Genomic DNA, 26,578 nt, shown 5'->3' on the forward strand with positions numbered 1-26,578 from the left:
AAAAAGAAAAAGAATTAGCCAACCGCTGATGCATTATAAACTGTAAAGGAGACATGTAATGCAATATCTGTGCAGTGTTGCAATAAAAATAAGTTTAAAAAAAAAGGAGAATGCCAATCAAAGACCTTTGTGCACTTGTTTCTACTCACTCATGTCTAAAATCTTTACGTCTAAATTGCCTTTTTACAAAATAGCATCCTGACTGCAGTAATCTGGACACCAACATGAATGCAGATAACCACCAATCTCTCTTTTTTTAATAGACACTAAGAAAAACTGGTGTTCAAATGAAACACAAGTGGGGCACAAAGGTGTTTCTCTTTCTAGATGAGCATGGCCTATGCATTAACTGCATCCCAGTTGAACAGATGGGGACAAAGATGAAACCATGCAGCTAGAGAGGGGCCTGGGGTGATGTGTAATCCAGGTTATTATAGAATTCAGCATTGGGCTTGCAACGCTTGAGCATGTAACGTATGCAAACAGCAGACAAAGCGTAGCTACAATCCCTTACTAATCATGTCACCTGAAATAGTTCCTTCAGATCCTCCCGCGTCACAGAAATCCTCTCGAAGGGCAACTTCTCCTTCACCAGGGACCTGCACAGCGCTTCCAGATCAGGGAGGTCAGTGCCCAGCACGGTGCTAATAAGGCATAGAGAAGGGTCAGTCAGTATCACTAAGCAAGTCATCAAATAAGCTTCAACTGAGCATGCAACATGTGTGTTCAGAACCTCACTGGCACTCATTCCTTTAAGGACTAATGAGGCTCCACAAATATGCTCCGCGGCCCAGCTCATCGAAGGGCTTTCATCACAGTTTTCCTTGGATCTCAGGGACGTAAAACCTACTTTTCGGCAATGCCGTCAAATTCTTCCAGTTTGTGACGTGTGCGTCTACTCAGTGTCTTGGAGTGTTAGTGAATGTTATGTTATAGAGGTTTATAATGCACACAGCTACTCAGAGTGTTCAGGCGCGAGCCTAAAGTGGAAATAGCATGTGGGAGGAGAAAATGGGTGAATGGGTGAAAGAGCATGTTTCAGTAAGTCAGGGTTGTAGAAACAGTTAAACATTTTATAAAGAGTGACATACTTAGCCATTCCCTGCATCTCTCCTCTCTTATAGGACGGTGCTCACGATTACTGCACTCAAGCCTGACCGTCACATCTGCAAGATCTCAGTAAAATCACAAACAGCAGATCCAAGATCTTGCACTGTCTTCAGCCTTCAGCAGGCGGATCTCTTCACCTGGACATGCAAGCTCCATATCAAAACTCGAACAACGGGCATTGCCATTCGTAAGATCACTCTCACCCAGTTGGCGTTGTGCGGTTGCGCAACAGGGGAAACTGTACCCAACTCTTCTTCTAAATATAGGCAAACTAAACTTCCAAAAATAAGTAGCTCTTCACCCATTGAGGTACAAATATGACATCAGCACTCACAAGACTTCAGCTGATAAAAGTTCCTCACTCTACTTGCAAGAGCACGTCACAGCATGGTACAGAGAACACAAAAGAACTTACATTCAGGTTCTCCTGCAGCTTGTAAACCCCACCCACATTCTCCATCTAAGGCAAATCCATCAGATGAATCTTCACTGGGGCATCCATGCTCCCAATTCCACGAAATGCCAACCTCTCAATTCCATGAAAGATTCGTCAGCACCATCCACATAACTAACCCATCTGCATCCTTCTCGTCTACCTCTGAAAGTGGCCTCCAGGAGCTAACGGCGCAACACAAGTACAGTACATTAATACCCAAAGGCATCTTCCTAATGCCACCACAAAAAGAGAAGAAAATAATTTGCCAGGATACTGCATCTGAGTGTACTTTTGCCAGGCACAGCAGAGCAAGAAGCATGATGAGCCAGAAGAGACACACCATGCCATAAAATGGATATAGGAGGAGTTTGGTGCCCTGCACATAAAATAAAAGTGTGGTGGAGTTTGCAGGATAGTTAAGTACAGTCTACCTCCAGCTCTTCAGCTGGCCCCCTCCGAGCTATGCTTTAAGCGGATGTTGAAAACCTGGCTTTTCTCCCAACAGCGCAAGGCGCAAATACCCCCAGCCCTCGCGGTCAAAACCTGTTCTTCTAGCGCCGGGACACCTCCTTGCGAGGTAGCTGTTCGCGCTCTATAAAATTCCGTAATATTATTATTTCTACATTTCCCTGGCTAAGTTATATCAACTCCATTTATACTGACTTATTAAAGATGCCAATTCAGTCTATCCCCCCATTAGTAACATCACTCACCAAATGGTCTAAAGACACCTTTATGACCTATAAAAGGGAAGTTCGGGTGAGACGTGAGGGAGGGAACCAACCGTTATATTCTACCTTTCACTTGCGCTGAAAGGAGGGCGGTCAAAGTTATCTAATTTATGTATCAAACTTAGACCAGGGATTGCCCATCATTTAGTTGCCTTCCCCTCCATGAAAACCTGCCCCCCAGATAAGACTCACTGGCCTTGCAATGGCCAGAGCAAGTAAAGCACTATGCACTTTATGCTATTCTGTGATTTCTATTCTAAGTTTAGGCGCTATTATTCAAAACCTCTTCTGCTTGCACAAGATATTAGATAGCATATTGGTGCCCCGAAATATATGCTTGAGGTAAATGATCCAGGGGTTGCCTAAATGCCCCACTTTTTATTATAAAAGCAATCAATATACTCAAAAATATTGTTTTTTGATACTACAATGAATTTTATGGAAATTGGATGGAAGATTTTTTTTAAAATAATTTTTAAACATGCACTTTTGGCACGGTCATTTTTTAGTACAATCATGTGTAATTGGTGTTGCTTTTATTTATGATCATAATTCTGTGCAATTGTTTTATTGTTGATTGCTTTTATGGTTGTTTTTACATACCAAATAAGTCTTGAATCGATATAATGTAAATCAAAATAAAAAGCATGTAGTCTAGTTGAAAATGTGTGTGTCGTCAGAGCTCATAAGCTGATGTTTTGAGGAAAATGGTTGAAATCCACAAAACAATATAAAGTTGATAATTGCGTAATACAAATCAAAAGGTGTTGGGGAGATGTATTCCTAATATTAACTTAGTGTTATGGTCATTGCAACAATGACTGTCATGTACTACCCATATAAAGGCATTCCACATTATTTACTTCACTGTTGGAAACAATGCTTGAGGCACTGGAGTGATCACTGTGGTAATCTTTGCATACAGTGGCCACTAATGTAATCTTGTCTGATGTGATAACTATAAAATAATAGTATACTATAGGTAGCTCAGGAGGACTTTTAATGATCATAAATAGATCTTATTACAGATAAGGTTGGAGATCCCTGGTATAAAAGATCACGTCTTAACAGTTGTGCACTGAGCGGTCACAAGTATCAAAGGATGGTCTTTATACTCAGTATTCTAAGAGATACAGAGTAAACTCCCATGTTAACGTTACACAGGGTAGATGAGAGCTCAGTTTACTATGTGTACAATTCAGAGTAAAGTTACAAGGCCTAAAATGTAGAGGGGAGTTTACAAGATGCAAGTCAGAAAGAACGAAGTGCATTCTGTAAAGAGAGGGGTGAAAAATCACACTAGCTAATGTGATAAGTATAATTTACAGGGTGGCATTTACACAAAGGTACAGAGTCATGTATGGTGAATGGCACAGGCCAAAATGACTACTGAAGGTTACAGAGAGAAAGTGAAAATGTGACAGTCACACAGTATGCTTTACAGAGTGGAAAGTGACAGCATGTAAATTAAGACAGGAAAGTTCCATGGTGCTTTTAAAGTAGCCCTGCCTCAAAGAAAAGGTCTTTGAAAGCCTTTGATGAGTGCTGACACAGGTGGCTAAAATGCGCCCCAACATGAACCCGCAAGCGCACATTGAAGGGCTTACCATTCACCTGTCCGTGTCCCAATATTCTGCACCAAGAGCAATGACCCTTGGCTACTGGGTTGGGCTACTGAAGAAGTTACACTATGCTCGGTCAGGGTCTCCCTTCTGGGTAGACCTGAATCTGTGAAACAAAAGTCCTCTGGGACAAACATATGAAGTGGCCTAACAACCTTCTCTTCAGAACACACTTCCAATAACCAGGGCCACTGGAACTATGGAATTGTGCGACAGCGGAGATTTTTGCATAGTTATAGATTTACCACATTTGCCACATAATCAATCATCTGCTGCATAATCTGCAGATTCCAACCAAAAACCATTTTGTTTCTAGCTCAAACGGTTCAAAAGGTACTAAAAATGCAGCGACACATGATGCAGCGACACATGATGCAGCGCAGTGGAAGGCCCTTTGCAAAGTTGAACTGAACAATTTTCTGTTGCTTATTGCTATGTTTGGTTGTTAAACAGGTACTAATGAGGTACAACCAATGCCAAGACAGTCTTACCAAGCTTAAAAATGGCAAAATTAAGAAGTAATACAATTCCAAAATGTGCTTCATTATGCCACATAATCTGCCATTTCTTGCCGCACAATTTACTCAATCCTCCCGCATAATTTGGCCTTCTCCTGCCGTATAATTCCAGTGACCCTTTTCACATCAAGTTGTCACCGACAGTAAATAACAATGTGCTTTAGTCTGCTGCAAACCTATTGCTGGGAGACCCATCTACCTCTTCAAAAGTGGTCTCAACCCCTATCTGTATGCGGCTGCACCCGGCTTTCTGTACTAAATTCATCCGCGGCCCAAATTGTATTTGTCACAAACGTTCTGAAATCGCTTCAAGGCAAAATATCAGTCGCTGCAGAAAAGACCTAAATGAGTAAATAAATATGGAAGAATGCTGCATTCAGGTTCTAGGAAGTTTGATAAGTACTTTAGCTGATGATCCTCATCCTCACAAATCTCTTCTGGGAACACTCGTGTAAATACAATCTGATTTTGCAAGCATCAATGTGAACCACCTACACTCACACAGGAGAAGGAGAACAGCAGCAGTGAGCCTCTAGCATAGTTTGATGATGACAATGGTTTGTGGTTAACCCTGGCACATGGTTAAGCCATCTGATGATCACCCATTCTGGCTGAGTTGGGCAGCATGTGCTCTTCTCTGGGCCGAGCAGTGGACCGGTCGGCCACTGCAGCCAATGCAGCATCCTTCCCGGTACCTCACCCATGCAGCCCTAACTGCCCTTCTTAGCATCAGTCTGTCTCCTCTCTGTCTTGCATTCACTCGCTTCCAATACCATGCTCAGGTGCACCTGAAGAGCAAGGAAACTGAGCAGATGCTGGGATGTCAGTGGCCAAGACATCCTTCTAGAGAAGCTCAAGCTTAACTGATCAAACTTTTTCCTCACAGAAGGCTGCTAAGCTATTGCCCTGTCTTACCCTCCAAAAAGAGGAGAACCTGTAAAACTTCATTCAATCTGATATATTGCCACCTGCCAAAGCCTTTAGTCCTTCATGTATAGTGCAGCTCAAGAGAAGCCTTGTGTTTAATTTGCTGTAGCTTCACAAAGCCACTTTGCTGATGAGGAAGGGCTCTGGGGCAGTGTCCCCTTTCAGGAAGCACCTGGTGGCCTAGAACTACATTGGAATTACTGTGCTTTTCCCACTTGAGATATCTCCATGGATCATGCAGGTTACATCTGTGACAAGAGCCTTCTCTGCTTCAGAAACCACCTTGTAGTGATTTTGTGCACAGAGATCCGCCTTGCAAGCGGCTCTTCTACAATTATCAGAGCATTACAAGGTTTCCTTCAGGGCCTAGGGCTGTGGATCATTAAGTGTTTGTTGCATATGTTCCTTTCAGGTGTCTTTGCAGATCCTGGGACCGTTCTAAAAAAATAAAAGGGAGATATAAGGAGCTCTCAGAGAACTCCGCCTATAGCCATGCCCGGTGGCGGTGGGCACAGGGCCTGCAATGGCACTGTTCTGTTATGTTAATTGATTTTTGTATAGCACCTAATCACCGGCAGGTCTCTAAGTGCTTTTGAAAGTGTGGCTTTGGCCGATATAGGACAGATCTAGAGGAACTTGATGCCTTTGACTGGCGTACGACAGACACCTAGGCATAGGATGGTAATAACTGCAATGTCATAGAGTGTTCTGTGCCTCCTTCGACTTAGTATGAGCGGTGAATCCAATTTATCAGCTCAAGCTAGTTTTTTGTCTTTTCCTTGCATCATCTAGGTAACGAGAACTCCTTTGAGCGCAGTTTCATGGTTGATATCACCGTCAACCTCCATGTCTCTTCTTTCCTTGTTCAAATCTTTCTCTATTGTGTTGTCCTTGATTTAGTTTATTTTGTATCTGGATGTTGTGGTCATCTCCCCACCTCCATACACCCTCTGACTTTATTGTCTTCTTTAATTTCCTTGGCTTTCCTTTCTATTGGCGCTCTCTTCTTAGCACTTCACAGGGAATACCTTGTTCTGCCGCCATCTGTCTCACTAAACCTCAACCGCTACTTATCATTCGTGCACTACACTGGTGGCTGCCTCCTTCTCGGACACCTATATTTAAATTAACATTTTGCTTCTGCTCCCTTCTCCTTCAATCTCTTTTCCCTTTCCCTTCATCTCCCAGACATTTACCCTTTCCATATCAGTTATCCCTCGTGGACTCTTTTTTTTTGCCTTCTCATTCTGCTTCCTTTCCCTTTGTCAATTCCAGATTTTTTTCTGCCCTATCCCTTCCCCCCAGACCCTCCTGCAGCTAGCCTGCCTTCCACACATTTCCCTTTTGACAGGACAGCTTAGCACTGCTTGGTGTGACGCGCGCTGCTTGGCGTGACGCGGACTGCTTGGCATGAGGCGTGCGGCTTGGCGTGGCGAGCGCTGCTTGGTGTGCAGAGTACTGCTTGGTGTGACGCGCGCTGCTTGGTGTGACGCGCGCTGCTTGGTGTGACGCGCGCTGCTTGGTGTGACGCGCGCTGCTTGGTGTGACGCGCGCTGCAGGCGTTAGTGGTCCACGACGGACAGGAGTCACATCTGGCATTGGTGAAACTGGGAAAAGGTGGTGTACGTGGCATTTGATGGCAGTGACTGGTTTGGATAGGGATGCTAGGGAATTGTGCAGACAATGAATGGCATATACTTGTTTGATAAAAAACTAAATACAATCACACCTGTGGCCAAAGATTTTGCTTTCAGTGAAATTGACAATATACTATTTGAGGGAAATAATTCTTATAGAAGATGGCATGCTGATATTGGAATCAGACAAATTAATAATTATGAATAATAATAGCATTTGATTTTGAGAAATCGCCTGATGGCCATCCTTTGAAGTGTCATGCAAAATGGACTAGGGTGGCGAAAGCTAATTGGTGGAGGAGGAATCATAAAGAATCATTTAACAATTGAGTTTCCATATAAAGATCTTGTACTACCCACCAAGAAAAACTGCTGAACAGCCACGCGCCAAACCAAGAACACCGAACAATGGAATAAACCATAAAGTTTTTGAGGAAATTATGTTACAGAAAGTGACCAGATGGGCTTAAACGTACAGCTATACTGATCATGAAGCTTGCAAACGTTTCATCAACTTTTGGAGTACCAACTACATTTCAAATTTGGAATGAATCCGATTAGCTTTGTTAACAGTTTCGATGATCGTGATAAGTAAAATGTAAAACAGGGGTGACTTTGCAGATTGATACAGCTAGTCCAGCTAATATGCAATGCAATGTTGAAGAAACAAGCTCATGTGGGGGACAAGATTGAAGGTGGGGCAGACCCAGATGCCATGTAATGTCACCTTGGAGAGATAGCATATCCTTTTTAAAACTGAAAGAAATTACCTTGTCCTGTTTGTGGACTGCAAAATATGAACCTTAAACAGCAGATTAAGGCTGATAAAATTATGAAGCTCAGAGATTCACACAAAAAATAATGGTAATTATTAGCTAAAGTGATAATTATCATTATCAGTACAACGGGAAGAAAAAAAGAAGCGCGTCAGGAACAAAATGAGGCCAAGCGGACAAGCCATGGACCACAAGCCTAGGTACTGGGTGCAAGAAGCGGCTTTTGGATTAAAGCCACACACACCAAACATCACCGGGTCGTAACATTAAGGCACTTAAGGCAATACAAGTCTATATCACTACATCTACCAGTTTATTGCATAGCACCGAAAAAAACATCAACTATGGGTGATGGCAGATGAACACCGACCACAGCAGAAAAACTCAAAAGACAGGAAATATGGAAGTCAAGACAACAAGTTAACCTTATCTTTCCCCTTCCATAATCTACAAGCTCATATTCCACGTTACGTCATGCCAGAACAATGAACGTGACTAATCTTGAACAATGCAAACACAACAAGATGATGGACGGCGTGCTGTAACGTTTCAACCACTCACCCCCTTAACAATGGACAGAATCGTGTGTGTGTGTAAGGGTGAACTTTCAGCATACAATACCCCAAAAAAACAATTGTAAAATGTTACATAACCTATTATGGCACGTCATCAACAAGCCATCTTGTTGACATGACACGCACGCGTGGAAAGAATAACACTATGTACCCAGAACAAAAATGCAGTTGCGAAATTACCTTCATATTTCACACCAGGCATAACATTTAATTCAGACCTCAGCTTACAGGAAGAGATCAATGCTGTTGTTGCTGGGTTTTAAAAAAAAAAAAAAAGAAACAATTTATGCCCATTATTTTGTCTTTTAATTTCAGAGCGCAGGTTGAGCGAATTCGGCTAGTATAAGATCATGGCTAAGTTATTGAAAATGTTTTTTACTTTTGATTATCCAAAATGTTGTAATTTCGAACAGGATACAAAAGGTGCTTTTAGCAGCTCCTGTCCTCTTTACCCTAGTGCTTTTTTGGGGCCACGGAGGGTCGGGCAGACAAAAGCTGTCCAAATAGTCTGTTTTCAGTTGTGAACAGGGCACCGGGGTGGCAGCCTTTTGCCATGCATGCAGTAAAAACGAAACAGTGAGGCAGCTAGTACCAGTCCAAGTCCTTGAACAATATGGGGGTACAGAGGGCAAACCATCTTGTGATAGACTGGGGAAGGTGCAAGCCATCTGTCTACAAGGTCATGCCCCCCCCAAAGAATGGAAAAAAATGAAAAATTAATGAAAATAGATTACATGTTCTCTCGGACTTTCACCCTCCCAGATATGGCAGTAAAAGTTTAAAATAGTTTCAGGGGTATAACGTTTGCAAACAAATTTTTAACACTTATCTTTAATGCACAAATGTCCTTTGGGCAAACAGGGTGTTGAAGGAAGCAACGCCGACCCTACCAGACTTTGGCCAAGGGCTGGGGAGTGAAATAAATAAAGGACATACCAATTCCACAATCTCTGTTGTGTGGTAAATGGGCAGAAACAATCTTTCCAGACCTTGGGAAAGGCAAAGAGACGCTTGCAAGCCTGAAACAGCTAGAAACAAATACTGGCTAAAACAACACAAAGCAATACTATGGTTTGGGACCTGCCGTTTAAAATATATATATATATATATATATATATATATATAACCCATGATTCAGTGTTTACATTTATGGCAGCATAATTGCTTGAAGTTCAGGATACAGGGGTCAAACCCAGTATTTTACAGCAACAATTAGGCATTTATCCCGTTATTATACAGATGTCGACAAAATGAAATAATCATGAATGTTGATATAATTGATTGTAAATAACGCACTTGTTTTCAAAAAGTTAGATACAAATGCTAAGTCTGTCTACTATGTTAATGCCCATTTGTGGAAATTTTAAATGAACCAATCACCAAACAGCACTGTGCACTTTAAAAATGCTTTGAAAAAATGGTTACGCTGTCATGTGATCAAGGCTTTGTGCCGAAACGTTATGGCGACAACGACAGCTGAATAAATCTTAAAACCAGCATCTCATGTTTGGTCCGTGTCTGTTTCCAGCGCGATCGGGGCTAAGGCGATTGCGAGAGGAGAACGGAGGTTGGTGTATATGTGCAGCCGTTACGATATCACACGGCTCAACACGGACCCCTCCCGAAAATCGGCTTGAGAGGGAAAAGCCGATAGGTCGACGCGAAGTGATATCCTGTCCGGGGTTTCCCCGGAATTTGTTTGGAGCTTCCGAAGAGGGAGATTAGCGTCAGACCCCCGAAGTACGAGGAGTGCAACGTGTAAGTCCAGTCCCCGGGGAAAATCGGCACCGGGAGAAGGTGCACGAAACCAGGAGTAAGGACAGAGGACTACACGAGGAATCAATGCAGGTACTAACGGGAGGGAGGATTGTATAACGGATGCGCGGGGTTACCTGTGTGTGAAGATTGAAGCATTCACAGAAGTAACGTGACGACCGCACGAATAACAACAGCTTAAAACAATGTCTGCCGACAGCGTAAGAGAGCGAGAAGCCAGGGCGAGCACAATGTTTTCGGACAGTCAGCCCGTAATAACGACTGCCCGTAATCAGCCGGAAGCTGCCAGTGGATCTGAAAATATCTCCCTGCAGGAAAAAATCAAAATCCTGGAGAAGAAATCCCGCCAGGAACAAAGCAAATGGTGGGAGTCGAAATCTCTACAAAGATATATAGAGGTTAAAAGAATACCGCGTGGACTACGCATTCTAACAGCGCCCAGCTACGAGAATCCGAATCCGGACCTAATGAAGGAGTGGGCCGAAATAAATCTTGAGGCATCACGGCAACAGGTCCTTGTCCTGATCAAATATGCCGATATCGATAGAGCTCGATTATTGGAAGAGATATCAAGCATATATGAAGAACTGGAAGGTATGGGTCCGGAAGAGGAGAAAGAAAAATTACTGAAAGAAATGAAAACCAGGTTAAAAAAAGAGGAAGAAAAGATTATTGACCGCAAAACTTACAAATTCCAAAGAGACCGTAAGGACTACGAGTTAGGACAAATTTTTACATTTTCAAAGCGATATGACTCCCTCCGTAGTGCGTTATCAGGCAAAACACAGGCAACTAAACAAAACAAGGCACCTCAATCCAAAATGCGGAAAGATCAAACGGATTCAACAATATCGGATTTTAGCTCTGAAGGTGGAAGCGGATCAGAGTCGGAACAAAGAGAGGTGACCAGAGAAACTCAAAAGAAAAGACCATCCCCGGGGGAAGAAATTGTTTTTTTATGCCAGGGAAGATTGCAATCGCTAAGACCTGGGACGCGAAAAAACTACAACGAAGGAGGAAGAACTACAACTCAAGGAAAAGGCAGAGGGCAAGGCAACGGAGGGAACTCAAAACAGACATCATGGAAAGGTCGGGGGAAATGGACCAAAAAGCAGTAACCCCACAAAGTAAAACCATAATTAATCTCACCAAAATGGAATTGACACAGAAAGAAGAAAAAATTCTGCAACTTGGGCTATCCTTTGCTCCTAAAAAAAATCTGAACTACGCCAAAGCACGAACGGACGTGTACAAGGCGGTAAGAAAACTCAAACTTAAAAAATATCACAAGCAAAAGAAAAATGCTGTTGAACCCGATGAGGGGGAGGAGCAAGGTACGCTCTCGCAGGAACTAGCGGAGCTGTGGGACACAGAGGGTGAGGAAGTGCGACCACCCATGCCAAACACATTTGGAGGAGAGAATAAAACTGAAGGGGCTGCAGGACTCACAACGTTGAAACCGCCATCGACCTTTTGCCCTATTCTGCCTCGTGACGGAATAGACATATTCCATGAAAATGTAACCAATGACCTGAAAGAATTACAAAAGCGCATAAACAAAGGCCACTACAAAAACAATGAACAAACAAAGGATTATGAGAAACTTGTAACCAAATTGAGCAAAGATAAAAACATTGTAGTACGACCCAGTGATAAGGGGGGTAATGTGGTCCTGCTTACAAAGGAAATGTATGACAAAGAGGCACTCACGCAACTTAACAACCGAGAACACTATGAGAGGACTAATATGACAACAGTAAAGGGATGGCAGATTGAATATCACAGCTGGCTAACACGATGGAAAAGAAAAAAACGTATTTCTGACGCCGAATATCATTACTTGAAGGTGGACCACCCCATAATGCCATGTATATATTTCATCCCAAAGGTGCACAAAGACTAGAAAAATCCCCCGGGCAGACCGTTCATCAATGCAATTGGGGGGTTACTTGAGAACACATCGGTCTACATCGACCAATTCTTACAGAGTTTTGTGAAGAACCTGGAATCATATGTCCGTGACTCAAGCGATTTCCTCTGTAAAATGCGCGACATTGGCTGGCAACCAGGAGATTGGTTGTTAGCATTAGACGTAAGTGCCTTATATACGAGTATAAAACATTTGGACTGTATCAATGCGGTAAAGTATTATTTGTCCAGAAGACCTATTGAATTCAAAGAACATACTGAAATGATAATAACTATGTTGACCTATTGTTTGGAACACAATGTTTTCATTTTTAACAACTTGTTATATCGCCAATGCCAGGGTGTGGCAATGGGGGCCAGTTTTTCTCCGAGCGTGGCATGTTTACACATGGGGGCTTGGGAGGAACTGGTCCTCAGAGCCAACTTTGAGAGAGAAATGACAGAAAATGTTGTGGCATGGTATCGTTTCATTGACGATTTGTTTGTGGTGTGGAGAGGGTCAAAAGTGGAGGCAGAAAAGTTCATTGAAAGTCTGAACATGAACGACTTAAACATCAAGTTTACATGTATGATGAGTCAGACAAATGTCCCCTTCTTGGACATAGAAATATATACCCTGGAAAATAAGCTAGCAAGCAGATTATTCCGCAAAACAACGGCAGGAAATACAATCCTACATGCCAGCAGCACTCACCCAGCCCATCTAATACGGAGTATTCCGTATGGTGAGATGCTAAGAATTCGCAGGTTGTGTAGTGAATCGGACGAGCTACAAAAAGCTCAAGAGGCTTGCACACAAAGATTTCTGGAACGAGGGTATAGCAAAGGGGCCATCACACAAGCGATCCAAAAATCCATGACTAAAGACCGTATGGAGTTGTTGGGAATCAAGGAGGTCTCGGATGAGACATCAGATACCCATCCCCCTGCAAACACTACTTGCACCAAACAGGTTGAGCCATTTCGAATCATAATGGGATACTGTAATCAGCATCATGAGGTGCGTAAAATCATAAACAAAAACTGGCCTATAGTCAGTAGTGATCCCATAATAGGTCAGAGTCTCCCAAAGAAAGCTTCCCTAACGTTCAGCAAAGCACCAAACATGAGGCAAAGGGTGGTGGTTACTTGCCCGGAAATTATTGACAGCAGCTCATGGTACCAAAACAACTATGGTTTTTTCAAATGTAAAACCTGCAAGGCCTGTGTCCATGCTGTCAACAAGAAAACTTACAAGGACGGATTTAGTGAAAAAGAACACCGTATAACTAAGGTTCTAACATGTAAAACGGACTATGCCGTTTACGTCCTTGAGTGCCCCTGTAAATTGCAATATGTGGGGAGCACAAAGCTCCCCGTGCATAAAAGAATTTTGCAACATTTGAGGGCAATCACCACGCAGGATAACACCTATCCCGTGGCGAGGCATTTTAAGAAACACCACCAAAGCAACAACAAAGACCTGAAATACTATGTGGTAGATGCTGTGACTGTAAGCAGGAGGGGAGGCAATAGAGAAAACAAACTACGTAAAATGGAAACCAACTACATACTTAAACTTAACAGTAAACAGCCAATAGGGCTCAACGTCACTGAAGATCTGTACACATGCCTACACAAATGAAATCAATGTGAAAGAAATGGAATATATGCAGTTTTTAAATTGAAAATAATAGATAAATGTGTAAATAGGATGTATATATATGAAATGAAACAACACAATGGTCTAAATCTGTAAAATTTTAAGGAATGTATTGTGTATATATATATGTGTAATTACATTCATGCTTATATATCTGTACATATATATTTATACACATAGTGAGGATGTACAAAGCTGGAAACGACAAGAACAAAATCTGTACTAAACGGTGATGATACGAGTAAGAATACCGACAGGTATATATGTAGTTGGAATATACCATGGACATCGAGTACTTTGTTTAATAACCTGGGATAAATGAAAAGTAAAGAGGTAAAAGCGAAAAGGGAGAACTACATGTATAGGTAGATGTAAGACGTAGTCAAGCCAATTGGGTTTTGAACATAGAGCACAAACCCACAGAACTATACCAAGGGAGATAGTTTGGAAACAGGGTAAAGCTTAGATAACAAGGAATATGAACTAACCTGAAAGCAATAATGAAAAAATAGCTCAGTCCTTGGATATTGTTTTTAAATTCACTTTTTTATAATACACAGGAGCACTTTACACAGGTTGGTGTATATTTAGCAAGACACTTAGCAGAACTAAAGAGAATATATATGTGTGTAGAAATTGTATACTGAAACTGACAAGTTGACATATGTGCCCATGTCTATAATCAGGGATTTAACCCATGATTCAGTGTTTACATTTATGGCAGCATAATTGCTTGAAGTTCAGGATACAGGGGTCAAACCCAGTATTTTACAGCAACAATTAGGGATTTATCCCGTTATTATACAGATGTCGACAAAATGAAATAATCATGAATGTTGATATAATTGATTGTAAATAACGCACTTGTTTTCAAAAAGTTAGAAACAAATGCTAAGTCTGTCTACTATGTTAATGCCCATTTGTGGAAATTTTAAATGAACCAATCACCAAACAGCACTGTGCACTTTAAAAATGCTTTGAAAAAATGGTTACGCTGTCATGTGATCAAGGCTTTGTGCCGAAACGTTATGGCGACAACGACAGCTGAATAAATCTTAAAGCCAGCATCTCATGTTTGGTCCGTGTCTGTTTCCAGCGCGATCGGGGCTAAGGCGATTGCGAGAGGAGAACGGAGGTTGGAGTGTGTGTGTGTGTGTGTGTGTGTGTGTGTATATGTATATGTATGTATGTATATATATATATATATATATATATATATATATATATGCATTTTAAGAAACCTTATATATGTCAGCACCAAACAGATTTGTTAGGTGAAGTAATACAGGTGAGATGAGTATCACTTGTCCGCTGAAGTGTGTTTCATACAGTGTACATAGTTTACACACTGCATCGCAACATGTGTGCAAATAAAACAGTCTGGGGAGCACCAGCATTTTTAAAATGGCTATGTGGCCAATGGGGGAGAGTGGCAGCGCTGTCCAGAATAATAAAGAAGATCTGGCATTGGTGATCGCCTTACCAAAATTACCATCCAATAAGTCATGTACGGAGTAATTGACCCGGATCCCCAGTTATTTAAATGAATGGCAGGCCCAAGGAAACAAGGTGACCAGGAGCGCCCGACGTCAGTCCGGTGAAAGGGACGTCATTGGGAACAGCTGGGATTTACCCAATTTACTTTCAATCCGGAGGTGCTTCCGAATTGGTCCAACAGTGCCATAAGGCTCGGAAGCACCAAAGCATCTTTGCGTAGATACATCAAGATATCATCTGCATACATGGATATTATATGCCAATGGGTGTCTGCCTGTATCCCCCAGCCCACAGCGCGTTGCCAAAGTGCATAAGCCATTGGCTCCAATGCACGCTGAAGGACTGGGTTCTTTAAGACCCAGCGGTGCCAGGGCACAACACCTGAAACCTTCGTGGGTAACCTGCTCCGGCGTACGAATCACAGAGACACGGGACACTTCCTTCGACGTCAAAGATTCAAGGTTTATTTGCTGCAGGGAACACAGAAGTCACGACAAGTACACCACGTGCAACTTGGGGAGACTGCTTCAAATTGCTTCTGTGGATCGCTCCTTTTATACAGTTTTTACCCATAGGACAACATGGTACACAAAAGTTTACAACCTGGTTCTCACCATTATCCCCCAGAGGGGTCGCTTTGGTCATTTTGAAACACATGAGGTCCGGAACATAAGTGCGGAAACATTTGGCGGTTCCCAACTGTAAAACCCATCTTCCCACCATTAGCGAATTCCAATCAGCAGTAAAACAGATCGAAATAGGAACAAGAACAGGTGTAGAGGAAGACGGAGACAGTGGGGAGATCGGAAAGGGTGTAAAAGGGAGGTATCGGGAAACACAAGATACAGGCATCAAAGGGACGTGCCTAATGAGATGCACGGCTGAGACAATAAGTCCGTGCGGCAAGATGAGCCTCGAGCGGCGCCATCTGCCTTACAGTAGCAACCCCCTCGTCATAAAGACACTTACAAAGAACATGTGTCTTCCGCAAATATCTTGGGAGTCCCAGGGTCGCGAAGCGGACAACGTCCGTTCGCTGGCTACTTGAGGGCAAGAGACAAAATGGATGCCGTATCTAAGATGGAACCCGTGGGTACAGATGAAAAACCCACATGACAAACGAACGGTTTAAGTTAGCACAGCGAAACTGCGCACACTTACTAAACTCGTCATTTGCGGTTCATAGATACCAGACTCGACCATGTTCGTGCGAGTCGAAAACACCACTTACGATTGTCACGGAACCTCAGACGCTCCTTTTGCCCTCATGTAGGCAAGCACTAGTCGGAATCATATTCGATATTCATCAAACCATCGAGATGTTGCTGTAGCATAGCTCTGTCCAACCGAGTCCCCTTGGTAACAGGTGGTTGTCTTATACACGTTGTAGCACAGAGGCCACATAAGGCAGGACCACACTGCACACAAAGGCAACACGTGAACAGGAACACTACAACGACTCCGATGATCATCAGAATCTTCCAACCCCAAGTCGACATCAGGCCCCAAAACCATCCAAGTAGCGTCCAATCCCCTACATCCACGTGTATGGATTCGGAGATCTTATGCAACCTCGAGATGGCTTGATAGACAGTAGGAGCATTATCTGGAATGAAAATGCAGCAGCTCGAATGGATCACCTTACATACCCCACCTCGATCTGCTAAGATGACATCTAAAACCATACGGTTTTGTAACGTCATAAGTCTCTCCGCCTGAAGTTCTGTGGTGATATTACCAAGGGCACTGGCAGTAATATTAGCTGTCGATTCTACCACTCGAGTCAACTGTCTCAGGTTCCTACTATTGACCATAGGTCCCCAAAACGGGAGGAAACCCTTGAAAAAGTCTCCTGCCTCTTGACCGGCAGTATCCTCTTCGCTAATTACGCCTCGTACAACTCTAGTCTTATGATAATCGGCATCTACAGTAAACGTCGGAGGCAACAAATTTGCAATGAAACATGAGCCCATGAAGTCAGCGGGCAACCATGTGTATGCACGATCATAACAGATAAAGTATGTACCCTTGGCAGCCAGAAACACAGGGGACGAGACCATCGGCAGAATGTAATTTTCAGTGCAAGCACTTGCTCCAAGTCGGGCTTGCGATCTTCGGCCACGACCCATGAGACAAAAATTACCAGTGTGGGGTACGACCCATATCGGAGGCGAGCTTTTAAGCTGCTTTTCGCTAGTGAACGCACTATATTCACCTCTACTTAGGACCCTATAGGCTTGTATCTCTTCTTCGGGAATAAGCGAGGGATCATAGATATCACTATCTAAATCCTCTATTGCTATCGACAAAGGTTTTTGATACGAGGTAGGACCAGAGTAGGGGGAACGTGGTTCTCGAATGGGATGGAAACCCAGTGCGCTTCGAAACATTGTTTGAAATGCTCGAGCTGACCCTTGGGAACTATACGGTAACACCAGATATGGAATTCCCTTATCCGTAGTATGTGGCATCAACCCACACACCCAACAATTAGTAGTGTTAACCACTAACTGATGCTGATGAAGGAGCTGAATAAAGGAATTGTTGCGGAATTCTACACGTCTAGCCTGTTCGTGTTCCGGTAACATGTGAAAGGAATGGGGAGAAACAGTAGAAGTAAGTTTAGGGTCAGGAGTAGGAGTAGGTGTAGCAGAAGGTAAGAAGTAAGACATCGTGTAATACACCCCACCCGCCAACAATGCAGAAGCAGTCAAGAATAATACAAACAGTTGGAATATAAAACATTTGGTACGACTGAGTTGCTGCAGCTTGAATCTGTGAACCTGAGCTCCCTCCAAATCATTCAGCTTCGAGAATGCCATTCCCTACGACCGTCCGCAACGTTTCTTGACGCACTTCGTTCTGTGTAGCAGTAGTCAATCCCTAGGAGTTCCCAGGAACCGACGGCCTTTAACCTAGCGTCAAGACCTACTATCCAGAAGGAAGTACGCGCGCGGCCCTACGGCCTTCAATGCACAGTATGTATGTATGCAAAAACAAAGTCTCTCAGCTGTGGAGGCAAAAAGTACAAGGAATAAAGCTCAATATATGTACAATGAATAATTACAGTAATACGAAAGTTCAAAACTGATCACGGAAAACGGGATAATGCAGTTATCAATACAGCAAAGCAAGATCTTTTATTTGTCCTTAGTGCGAGATCGCAAAGAGTATCGGGTTTTCCCAGGACGTGTCTGCTCGTCAAACAAAGGATCCGTTGAAGAGACAGTGTCCTGCTGATCAGTTGAGTGTTCTGGTCTTGAGTCTTTTGATGCTAATTGTTCAACAGTGTCTTTCTGCTGCGCTGGGGATTCTCCAACAAGCTGTGCGTCGCTAAAAGGCACAAACGCCGGCAATGTTTCTGTTTCAGATGACGCAATGCCTCTCCTTACCCACGGGTCTGCCGGCAAGGGGATGGGGACTCTTTTGGTGTGGGTGGCATGCACCCAATTCTTACGTCCCTCGAGACGAACGGCAGTCCTCGTGGCCAGGAGCACTTGATAGGGTCCGGTAAACCTCGGGTCCAGGTTATTCTTGCGTGAAAAATTTCTCGTCACCACCCAGTCTCCGGGCTGGAGCTGGTGGCCTGGACCCTCCGTCTGCGTCGTAAACCTGTTGGTGAATTAACCTCAGTTTAGCAGTCAAGTCATGTAGATAATCGATCAACATTGGGTACTCAAGATCAGAAAACATTCCTGGCCTAGGAACCCCCCACACATTCGCAGGACGGCCGAACACTATTTCATAGGGACTAAGCCCTACTCGGGAGTGTACAGTCGCCCTAGTTGACAGTAATGCCAATGGTAAAGCGTCAGGCCACGAAAGACCAGTCGTAGCCTGAATCTTCGCTAACTTGAGTTTAAGGGTGCCGTTGTACCCTTCAACCAATCCAGCTGACTGGGGATGATTGGCGCTGTGGAATTTCTGATTAATTCCAAGGCCCTTACACACACTCTTCATCACACTTCCAACAAACTCACTTCCGTTATCTGACCACACGACTCTAGGCATTCCATACCGAGGAAAATATTCCTTCAGTAGGATTTTCGCAGTAGACAAAGCAGTATTGTCTTTGAGGGGATAAGCCTCGATCCATCGGGAGAATGCGCAGACCACAACTAAAACATATTTCAGGTTATTGCATCGCTCCATATGGATGAAGTCCAATTGAATCACCTCAAAGGGACATGAAGGGGGAGCAAAACTGCCAGGAGGAGTTGGGGTTCCTTTGCCAGGATTGTACATCATACACACCATACAATTCTTCACCAGACGTTCAGCACATTTCGTAATGCCATCATTCTTCCACACCGGAGACAACAATTTACAAATACCTTTCACGCTAATATGTGCTAACCCATGTGCCATTGTCACAACGGCCAGCACATACGCATCCGGCAACATCCATCTTTTCTGATCAGTCAAATCAATCCAACAACCATTCGCATCCAACTTTCCCGTACTTTCTTTCCACTTCATCTTTTCAGTCTCGGTGGCCTCATTCTGAATTGCTTTCACACTCTCGATAGTGTCTTCACACATACTCGATTCTGTAGGCCACCTAATTGAACTCGTCACATACATTCGAGTGCTAAGGTTCCGGGCAGTCTCCTTAGCAGTCTCATCCGCGAACGCATTACCACGACCAACATCATCCGTTACCTTACGATGCGCACTACATTTAACAATCGCAACTTGCGTAGGCAAAGTCAATGCATCCAAAAGATCATTCACAAGCTGGCCATGCTGAATCTTCGTACCATGCGACGTCAAGAAACCTCTCTCTCTCCACAATCGTCCAAAACTCTGAGCGACACCAAACGCATATTGGCTGTCGGTAAACACATTCACACGTTTCCCTTTCGCTAACACACATGCTCTAGTAAGAGCAATCAATTCTGCAGCTTGGGCAGAATTCTGATTCAACCTCGCAGTCTCTACAACAGTATTCAATGTTACAACAGCATAAGCAGTAGTCACATCGCCGTTCGGCAATTTAAAACATGACCCATCCACATACAAGGTGCCATCCGGATCTTCCAATGGGGTGTTTTTAAGGTCCACTCGACCTTTTGTTTCCTCTTCGGTCCTCAAGTAGCAATCATGTTCTGCTACTTCATCTGACTCTGTGCTAATTGGTAACAAAGTTGCCGGGTTCAGAACATTACAACGTTTTATTTGAATGTGGCTTGCCAATAACGTCAACTCGTTCCCAGACAACCTCGCACTCGTCAAGTGCTGAGTTTTCGTTCGATTCAAAAGAGTATCGACTGCATGCGGAACCATCACCGTAAGCATATTATCCATGACCAATCCTGCTGATTGTCGGATGGAGACCGCAGCTGCCGCTGTTGCTCGTAAACAACTCGGCAATGCTCTAGCTACTGGGTCCAAGGTCGAGGAAAAATATGCACATGGACGCTGCTTACCACCAAAAGGTTGCGTTAAAACCCTCAAAGCACAACCTTCCCTCTCGTGAACATATAACGTAAACGGCTTACTGTAGTCAGGAGTACCTAACACAGGAGCCGAACACAATGAATCACGCAGTTCAGAAAAACTTTTCTGACATTCTTCCGTCCATGGTAAAGGAGTCGAAACATCCTTGCACGTAAGAGCCACCAATGGTTTCGCTAGCAATGAAAAATTAGGAATCCATTGCCTGTAGTACGACGTGATACCTAGAAAGGCACGCACATCTCTTTGGGTTTTTGGCACAGCCATTCGCGCAATTGCTGCAATTCTCTCTGGGGTCAACTTCCTTCCCTCCTTTGACAATAAGTGACCTAGATAGGTTACTTCTTGACAACAATATTGGAGTTTAGAAGGGGACACCTTATGATTCAACTCACAGAGATGTTGCAGCAACGACACCGTAGCAATTTTGCAAATGTCCTGAGTATCAGCAGCCACCAATAAGTCGTCGACGTATTGGATCAAGGCCGCACCGACCGGCAACCTAAACGCATCCAGTTGACCCTTCAAGGCTTGACTGTAAATCGATGGACTTTCACAGTAGCCCTGAGGAGCGCGTTTGAACCGGAAGCTGCGTCCACCAAGAGAGAAACCGAAAAGGTCCCTGCTCTCCTCGGCAATCGGGATGCTGAAAAACGCATTTTTCAAGTCAATCACCGAAAACCACGATGCAGAAGCTGGAATCAGAGTCAGTAACGCCGTGATGTCAGGCACAACGGGAAATTGAGGAACCACAATTTTATTCACCTCCCGTAAATCGATAACAAAGCGATAAACAGGCGGTTTAGAAGGATCAGTACGTTTAAGAATGGGCAGCACAGGGCTGTTGCACACGTTTCCCCGAGTCTCTTCAATAACATCTTTCTCAATCAGATCATAGATGATCGCTAACAGTGCTCGCTCACCATCAAGGGAGATACGATATTGGGGAATACGTGGCAGTCGCACATTAGATTTCAACTGAACAACATAAGGGGAGATATCAAGTAGGCCCACGTCATTTGGACCCGTTGCCCACAAAGACGCAGGAAGAGAACTCAATTCCGGTGGAAGCTTATCGAGGGACAAATACATAGGAGAGACAACCCTCTCTCCTAACGTAAGCTTTACACCCGCAGGAGAACAATACAAAGTCGCGTACAAACGTTTAAGCAAATCCAGGCCCAAAAGATTTTCACCACAACCCGTAGTCAAAATCAACGGAGCTTCTAGCTCACGTGGCCCAATTTTTAGGGGCAAAGGGCGTGAAACTGGATTGCTAACAGGGGCGCCAGAGAATCCAACGGAAACATTTGTTAAGCCAGACAAAGGTGCGCCAGGGAGTTTCGAATGCATGATAGAACTTTTCGCTGCACCAGTGTCCAACAGAAAAGGCTCAACGACGCCCGATGTAGCAACTGCGACGTAAGGCCCTCTCTGATCAACCGGAACTGATACCACTCCCTCTCCTTGTCTTTGGCTGTCCTAGTAATTACTGTCGTCAGTTCCCTGATCGACGTAATAATCGTCTACATTGTACTGCGCAGATCGTCCTTGCGATGATCCACGTTGATCGAAACAATTATTAGAATTGGATGAGTTATCTGAGCGATCGTTCTGAGCACCACGACCTCTACCACGTGATGCTTGCTGCGAACCACCACGACCTCCCCTCGATGAGTTACCATTGTTACGTTCATTCAAAACAGGGCAATTGAATTTAATGTGTCCCTCCTGTCTACAATAAGTACATTGATTGTACCCTAACGAGGATCTTTGGGAGGAGGAGTCATTACGAGTTTGGAATCTGTTCGATTGCGACTGCGATCTATTCTGTTGGGACGCATTCTGATTTGAACGCGGAGGATACGCTTGCTGAAGCAACACTTTAGTTTTTAACTCTTTCGTCTTTTTATCAGCACGGTCGTTCTCTTCTTTCTCCCTGTTCTCATAATATTGTGCCGTAGCCAATATCTGAGCTGAGGTAGAAACGGCCCATGCACTTTCCGAATTCTTCAATTTATTGCTCAAATCGGGCAATAAGTTTGAGACAAATTTATCCACGAACAATCTCTGACCACCCTCAGTACCCATATCCTGTCCGCTATGGTCGATGAATGCTTCCTCGAACCTCGTAAAGAAGTCGGAAACACTCTCATCTTTCTTCTGCTTACAGGCTGACAATTTGTCCCAGTTTACCCTCATAGCTGGCATAAGCGTTTTCATTAATGTTATTATTCGTTGAGGGAGAGCAGCAATCAACTGTTCAGGCTTAGCACCACCAACTTGCAACCCATCCGCCGCTACAATGGCCGCCCAATCACCACCTAGTTCGTTTGCGTGATTTTCCTGACGAATCTTAGCCCATACAGGTTGCGGTACGACATTGCCAAACAACATGTCGATATCGGCAAGATTCATTACCGTAGCATCTACGAGCTGCGATAATTCTTTGTAATACCCTGCAGGATTTTTGCGAGGGTCAGGCAAAGATTGCTTCACCTGCAACACTTCTGATCTTTTCCATGGGAGATGTATCCATACTCTCTGAAAATACGGCAGGATAGGTGGAACATGAGCGGCATCACCTGGCATCAACACGGGTGGAACTTCACGCATGGGAAATTGGCCAGACTCATCTGGCTGTTTTTCAATATCTTCAACAAACAATGCATGAGGTATCGGAGCGGGACGAAAAGATAGCAATCGTTCAACAGCACGTCGAACGTTAGTATCCACTATCAGTCCATTTGCGAACTGAAGCTGAAGATCAGACAAAGCGGTGAGCACCTCGTCAGGCGCATCGGCCGCTATTTGATCATAAAGGAACTTACACATTTCATTAAACACATATCTTTGGGTTGGTATATTAAATTGACAAAATGTATCAAGAACAACACGGGGTGGACATCTAAGAGGATTTACCATCCAACCCATCGCCATATTATATAGCGCAATGCGTTCTCTGTTTCCAGGAAGCTGACTACGTCTCTGAGGACCATCGGAACCAGCGGACCCATGAACAGGTCCGAGCGAATGAAAGAAACTAGCCGCAAGAGGAGTAGTGCGAGAACGAGTAGAGGGAGAAGCATACGATACAGGACTAACAAGAGAAGGAGTAGAAACAGTAGCAACAGCAGGAGTTAACAAAACAGGAGCAGTAGCAGGAGCAGTAGCGGGAGCAGTAGCGGGAGCAATAGCGGGAGCAGGAGTATGTGGAAGCGGAGGAGCAGTAGGGATAGCAACAGACAAAGGAGCAGGAACAGTCGGAAGAACGGGTGCAGGTTGAGGAACAGGCGGAGGAAGAATAGGCGGAAGAATAGGTACGGCAGGGACCACAGGAACTGCGGTACCCTGTACGTACGGAGGTGGTGACTTCATAAGATAAGACATTAAGGGATCCTCAACTGGCTCTTCCTTCTTTTCCGACTCCGTAGGCAAAGCGGGATAACATTTATCTACGGTCATACGCTGTAGTCTATCAAACACTTCCTTATCCTTAACCTCCTTATCTCGCTGAAATTGCTCTGCTTTCTTCACTATGGTAGCAACATTATCTCGCTGATTACGTTTAGTCTGTCTGATTTCCTTCTGTCGGGCTTCTTTGCGCCACAACCGAAAGGCATCAAACATGGCCGGCCTTGACTTTCTTTCGAACAATTTAATCTCTAGATTATCTAAGATCGGGGCCTCGAAGCTACCATGAGGTGGCCGGCGAAGGTCGCCGTCCTTTTTCGTGTATTTAATCCAGTAATCGTTAAAGGTAATTGGGCCTAGCCCATGCTTACTATAGAGCTCATAAGTGGGAGTTCCAACCGGAGGTATCGGACACGAGTCCTCCAGTCGGGAATCCGTACCACAAGGTCTGAAACAACTAAACAAAGTACTGCGACCAGGCATCTTGCACACTAGCCGAGTTTCACAAACTTCAAGGGTTACGGGATTTACCAAGTCCCAGCAAAGAACAAAACCCTCGGTTTTTGGCGGCTGCAGTCGTCAACACAACAAAGTACGCTAGCAAAGTGTCACCGACAAAAACACTCACACAGCGTTAACAACAAAAACACTCTCTAAAGTGTCAACAACCAAGAACTCTGGGAGCGACCCACAAATACTTAACTCAAAAATCGATGGCGTCACCAGGAAGGCCCGTCAATCGTCTCGCTCTACCAAGGTCTACGCCAGGCGCCAAAACAGGTCTACAGTCAGGGCAGCAGTCCGTCGCAGCCGTCCGGAGGCGGGAATCTTCGCGGGAAAAGTCTTCGGGCCACTTATTTCGACAACAGGATCGATGAAGCGGAGTGCACCTTCCCTCGGAGATTTCACACGAAGTTCCTCACGATCGTCGGGCTTGGACCGGTACCACTGATGCAGCCCCACGTTGGGCGCCAACTGAAGGACTGGGTTCTTTAAGACCCAGCGGTGCCAGGGCACAACACCTGAAACCTTCGTGGGTAACCTGCTCCGGCGTACGAATCACAGAGACACGGGACACTTCCTTCGACGTCAAAGATTCAAGGTTTATTTGCTGCAGGGAACACAGAAGTCACGACAAGTACACCACGTGCAACTTGGGGAGACTGCTTCAAATTGCTTCTGTGGATCGCTCCTTTTATACAGTTTTTACCCATAGGACAACATGGTACACAAAAGTTTACAACCTGGTTCTCACCATTATCCCCCAGAGGGGTCGCTTTGGTCATTTTGAAACACATGAGGTCCGGAACATAAGTGCGGAAACATTTGGCGGTTCCCAACTGTAAAACCCATCTTCCCACCATTAGCGAATTCCAATCAGCAGTAAAACAGATCGAAATAGGAACAAGAACAGGTGTAGAGGAAGACGGAGACAGTGGGGAGATCGGAAAGGGTGTAAAAGGGAGGTATCGGGAAACACAAGATACAGGCATCAAAGGGACGTGCCTAATGAGATGCACGGCTGAGACAATAAGTCCGTGCGGCAAGATGAGCCTCGAGCGGCGCCATCTGCCTTACAGTAGCAACCCCCTCGTCATAAAGACACTTACAAAGAACATGTGTCTTCCGCAAATATCTTGGGAGTCCCAGGGTCGCGAAGCGGACATCGTCCGTTCGCTGGCTACTTGAGGGCAAGAGACAAAATGGATGCCGTATCTAAGATGGAACCCGTGGGTACAGATGAAAAACCCACATGACAAACGAACGGTTTAAGTTAGCACAGCGAAACTGCGCACACTTACTAAACTCGTCATTTGCGGTTCATAGATACCAGACTCGACCATGTTCGTGCGAGTCGAAAACACCACTTACGATTGTCACGGAACCTCAACGCGTGAAACTAATCAGGGAGAACGAGCATCCCTGTAGAGTGCCAGCCCTTATATTAAAGGAGTCAGAGAATCAATCAATCAATCACATCACTTGTAAAGCGCACTACTTACCCGTGAGGGTCTCAAGGCGCTGGGGGCAGGGGGGTGCTGCTACTGCTCGAAGAGTCAGGTCTTGAAGAGTCTTCTGAAGGTCAGCAGGTCTTGGGTGGGTGGGGAGGGTATTCCAGGTCTTGGCGGCGAGGTGGGAGAAAGATCTGCAGCCGGCAGTCGTTCTTTGGATGCGGGGGACTGTGGCGAGGTCGAGGCCGGTAAAACGGAGCTGGCGGGTGGGGGTGTAGAAGCTGCGTCGTCTGTTGAGGTATGCTGGTCCGGTGTTGTGGAGTGCTTTCTGTGCGTGGGTGAGGAGCTTGAAGGTTATCCTCTTGTTGACGGGGAGCCAGTGCAGGTCTCTCAGGTGGGGTGTGATATGGCTGCGACGGGGGATGTCGAGGATCAGACATGCAGAGGCGTTCTGGATGCGTTGCAGCCGTCTCAGGAGTTTGGCCGAAGTTCCAGCTTAGAGGGTGTTACCGTAGTCCAACCTGCTGCTGACGAGGGCCTAGGTGACCGTTCTTCTCGTTTCGGTGGGGATCCACTTGT

The 26,578-nt window shown here is 44.6% G+C and overlaps 1 protein-coding gene across 1 annotated transcript in view; it reads right to left on the reverse strand.

Moving 5' to 3' along the window:
- TARS2 (threonyl-tRNA synthetase 2, mitochondrial) overlaps positions 1-26,578 on the reverse strand; it is a 195,892-nt gene that overhangs the window by 83,857 nt on the left and 85,457 nt on the right. Inside the window, exon 6 of the mRNA XM_086947465.1 lies at positions 527-644. Coding sequence (XP_086803591.1) covers positions 527-644 — 118 coding nt within the window. The remainder of the gene's footprint in view (positions 1-526; positions 645-26,578) is intronic.

Source organism: Lissotriton vulgaris, chromosome 12, assembly GCF_964263255.1.
Source record: "Lissotriton vulgaris chromosome 12, aLisVul1.2, whole genome shotgun sequence".
Classification (NCBI taxonomy): domain Eukaryota; kingdom Metazoa; phylum Chordata; class Amphibia; order Caudata; family Salamandridae; genus Lissotriton; species Lissotriton vulgaris.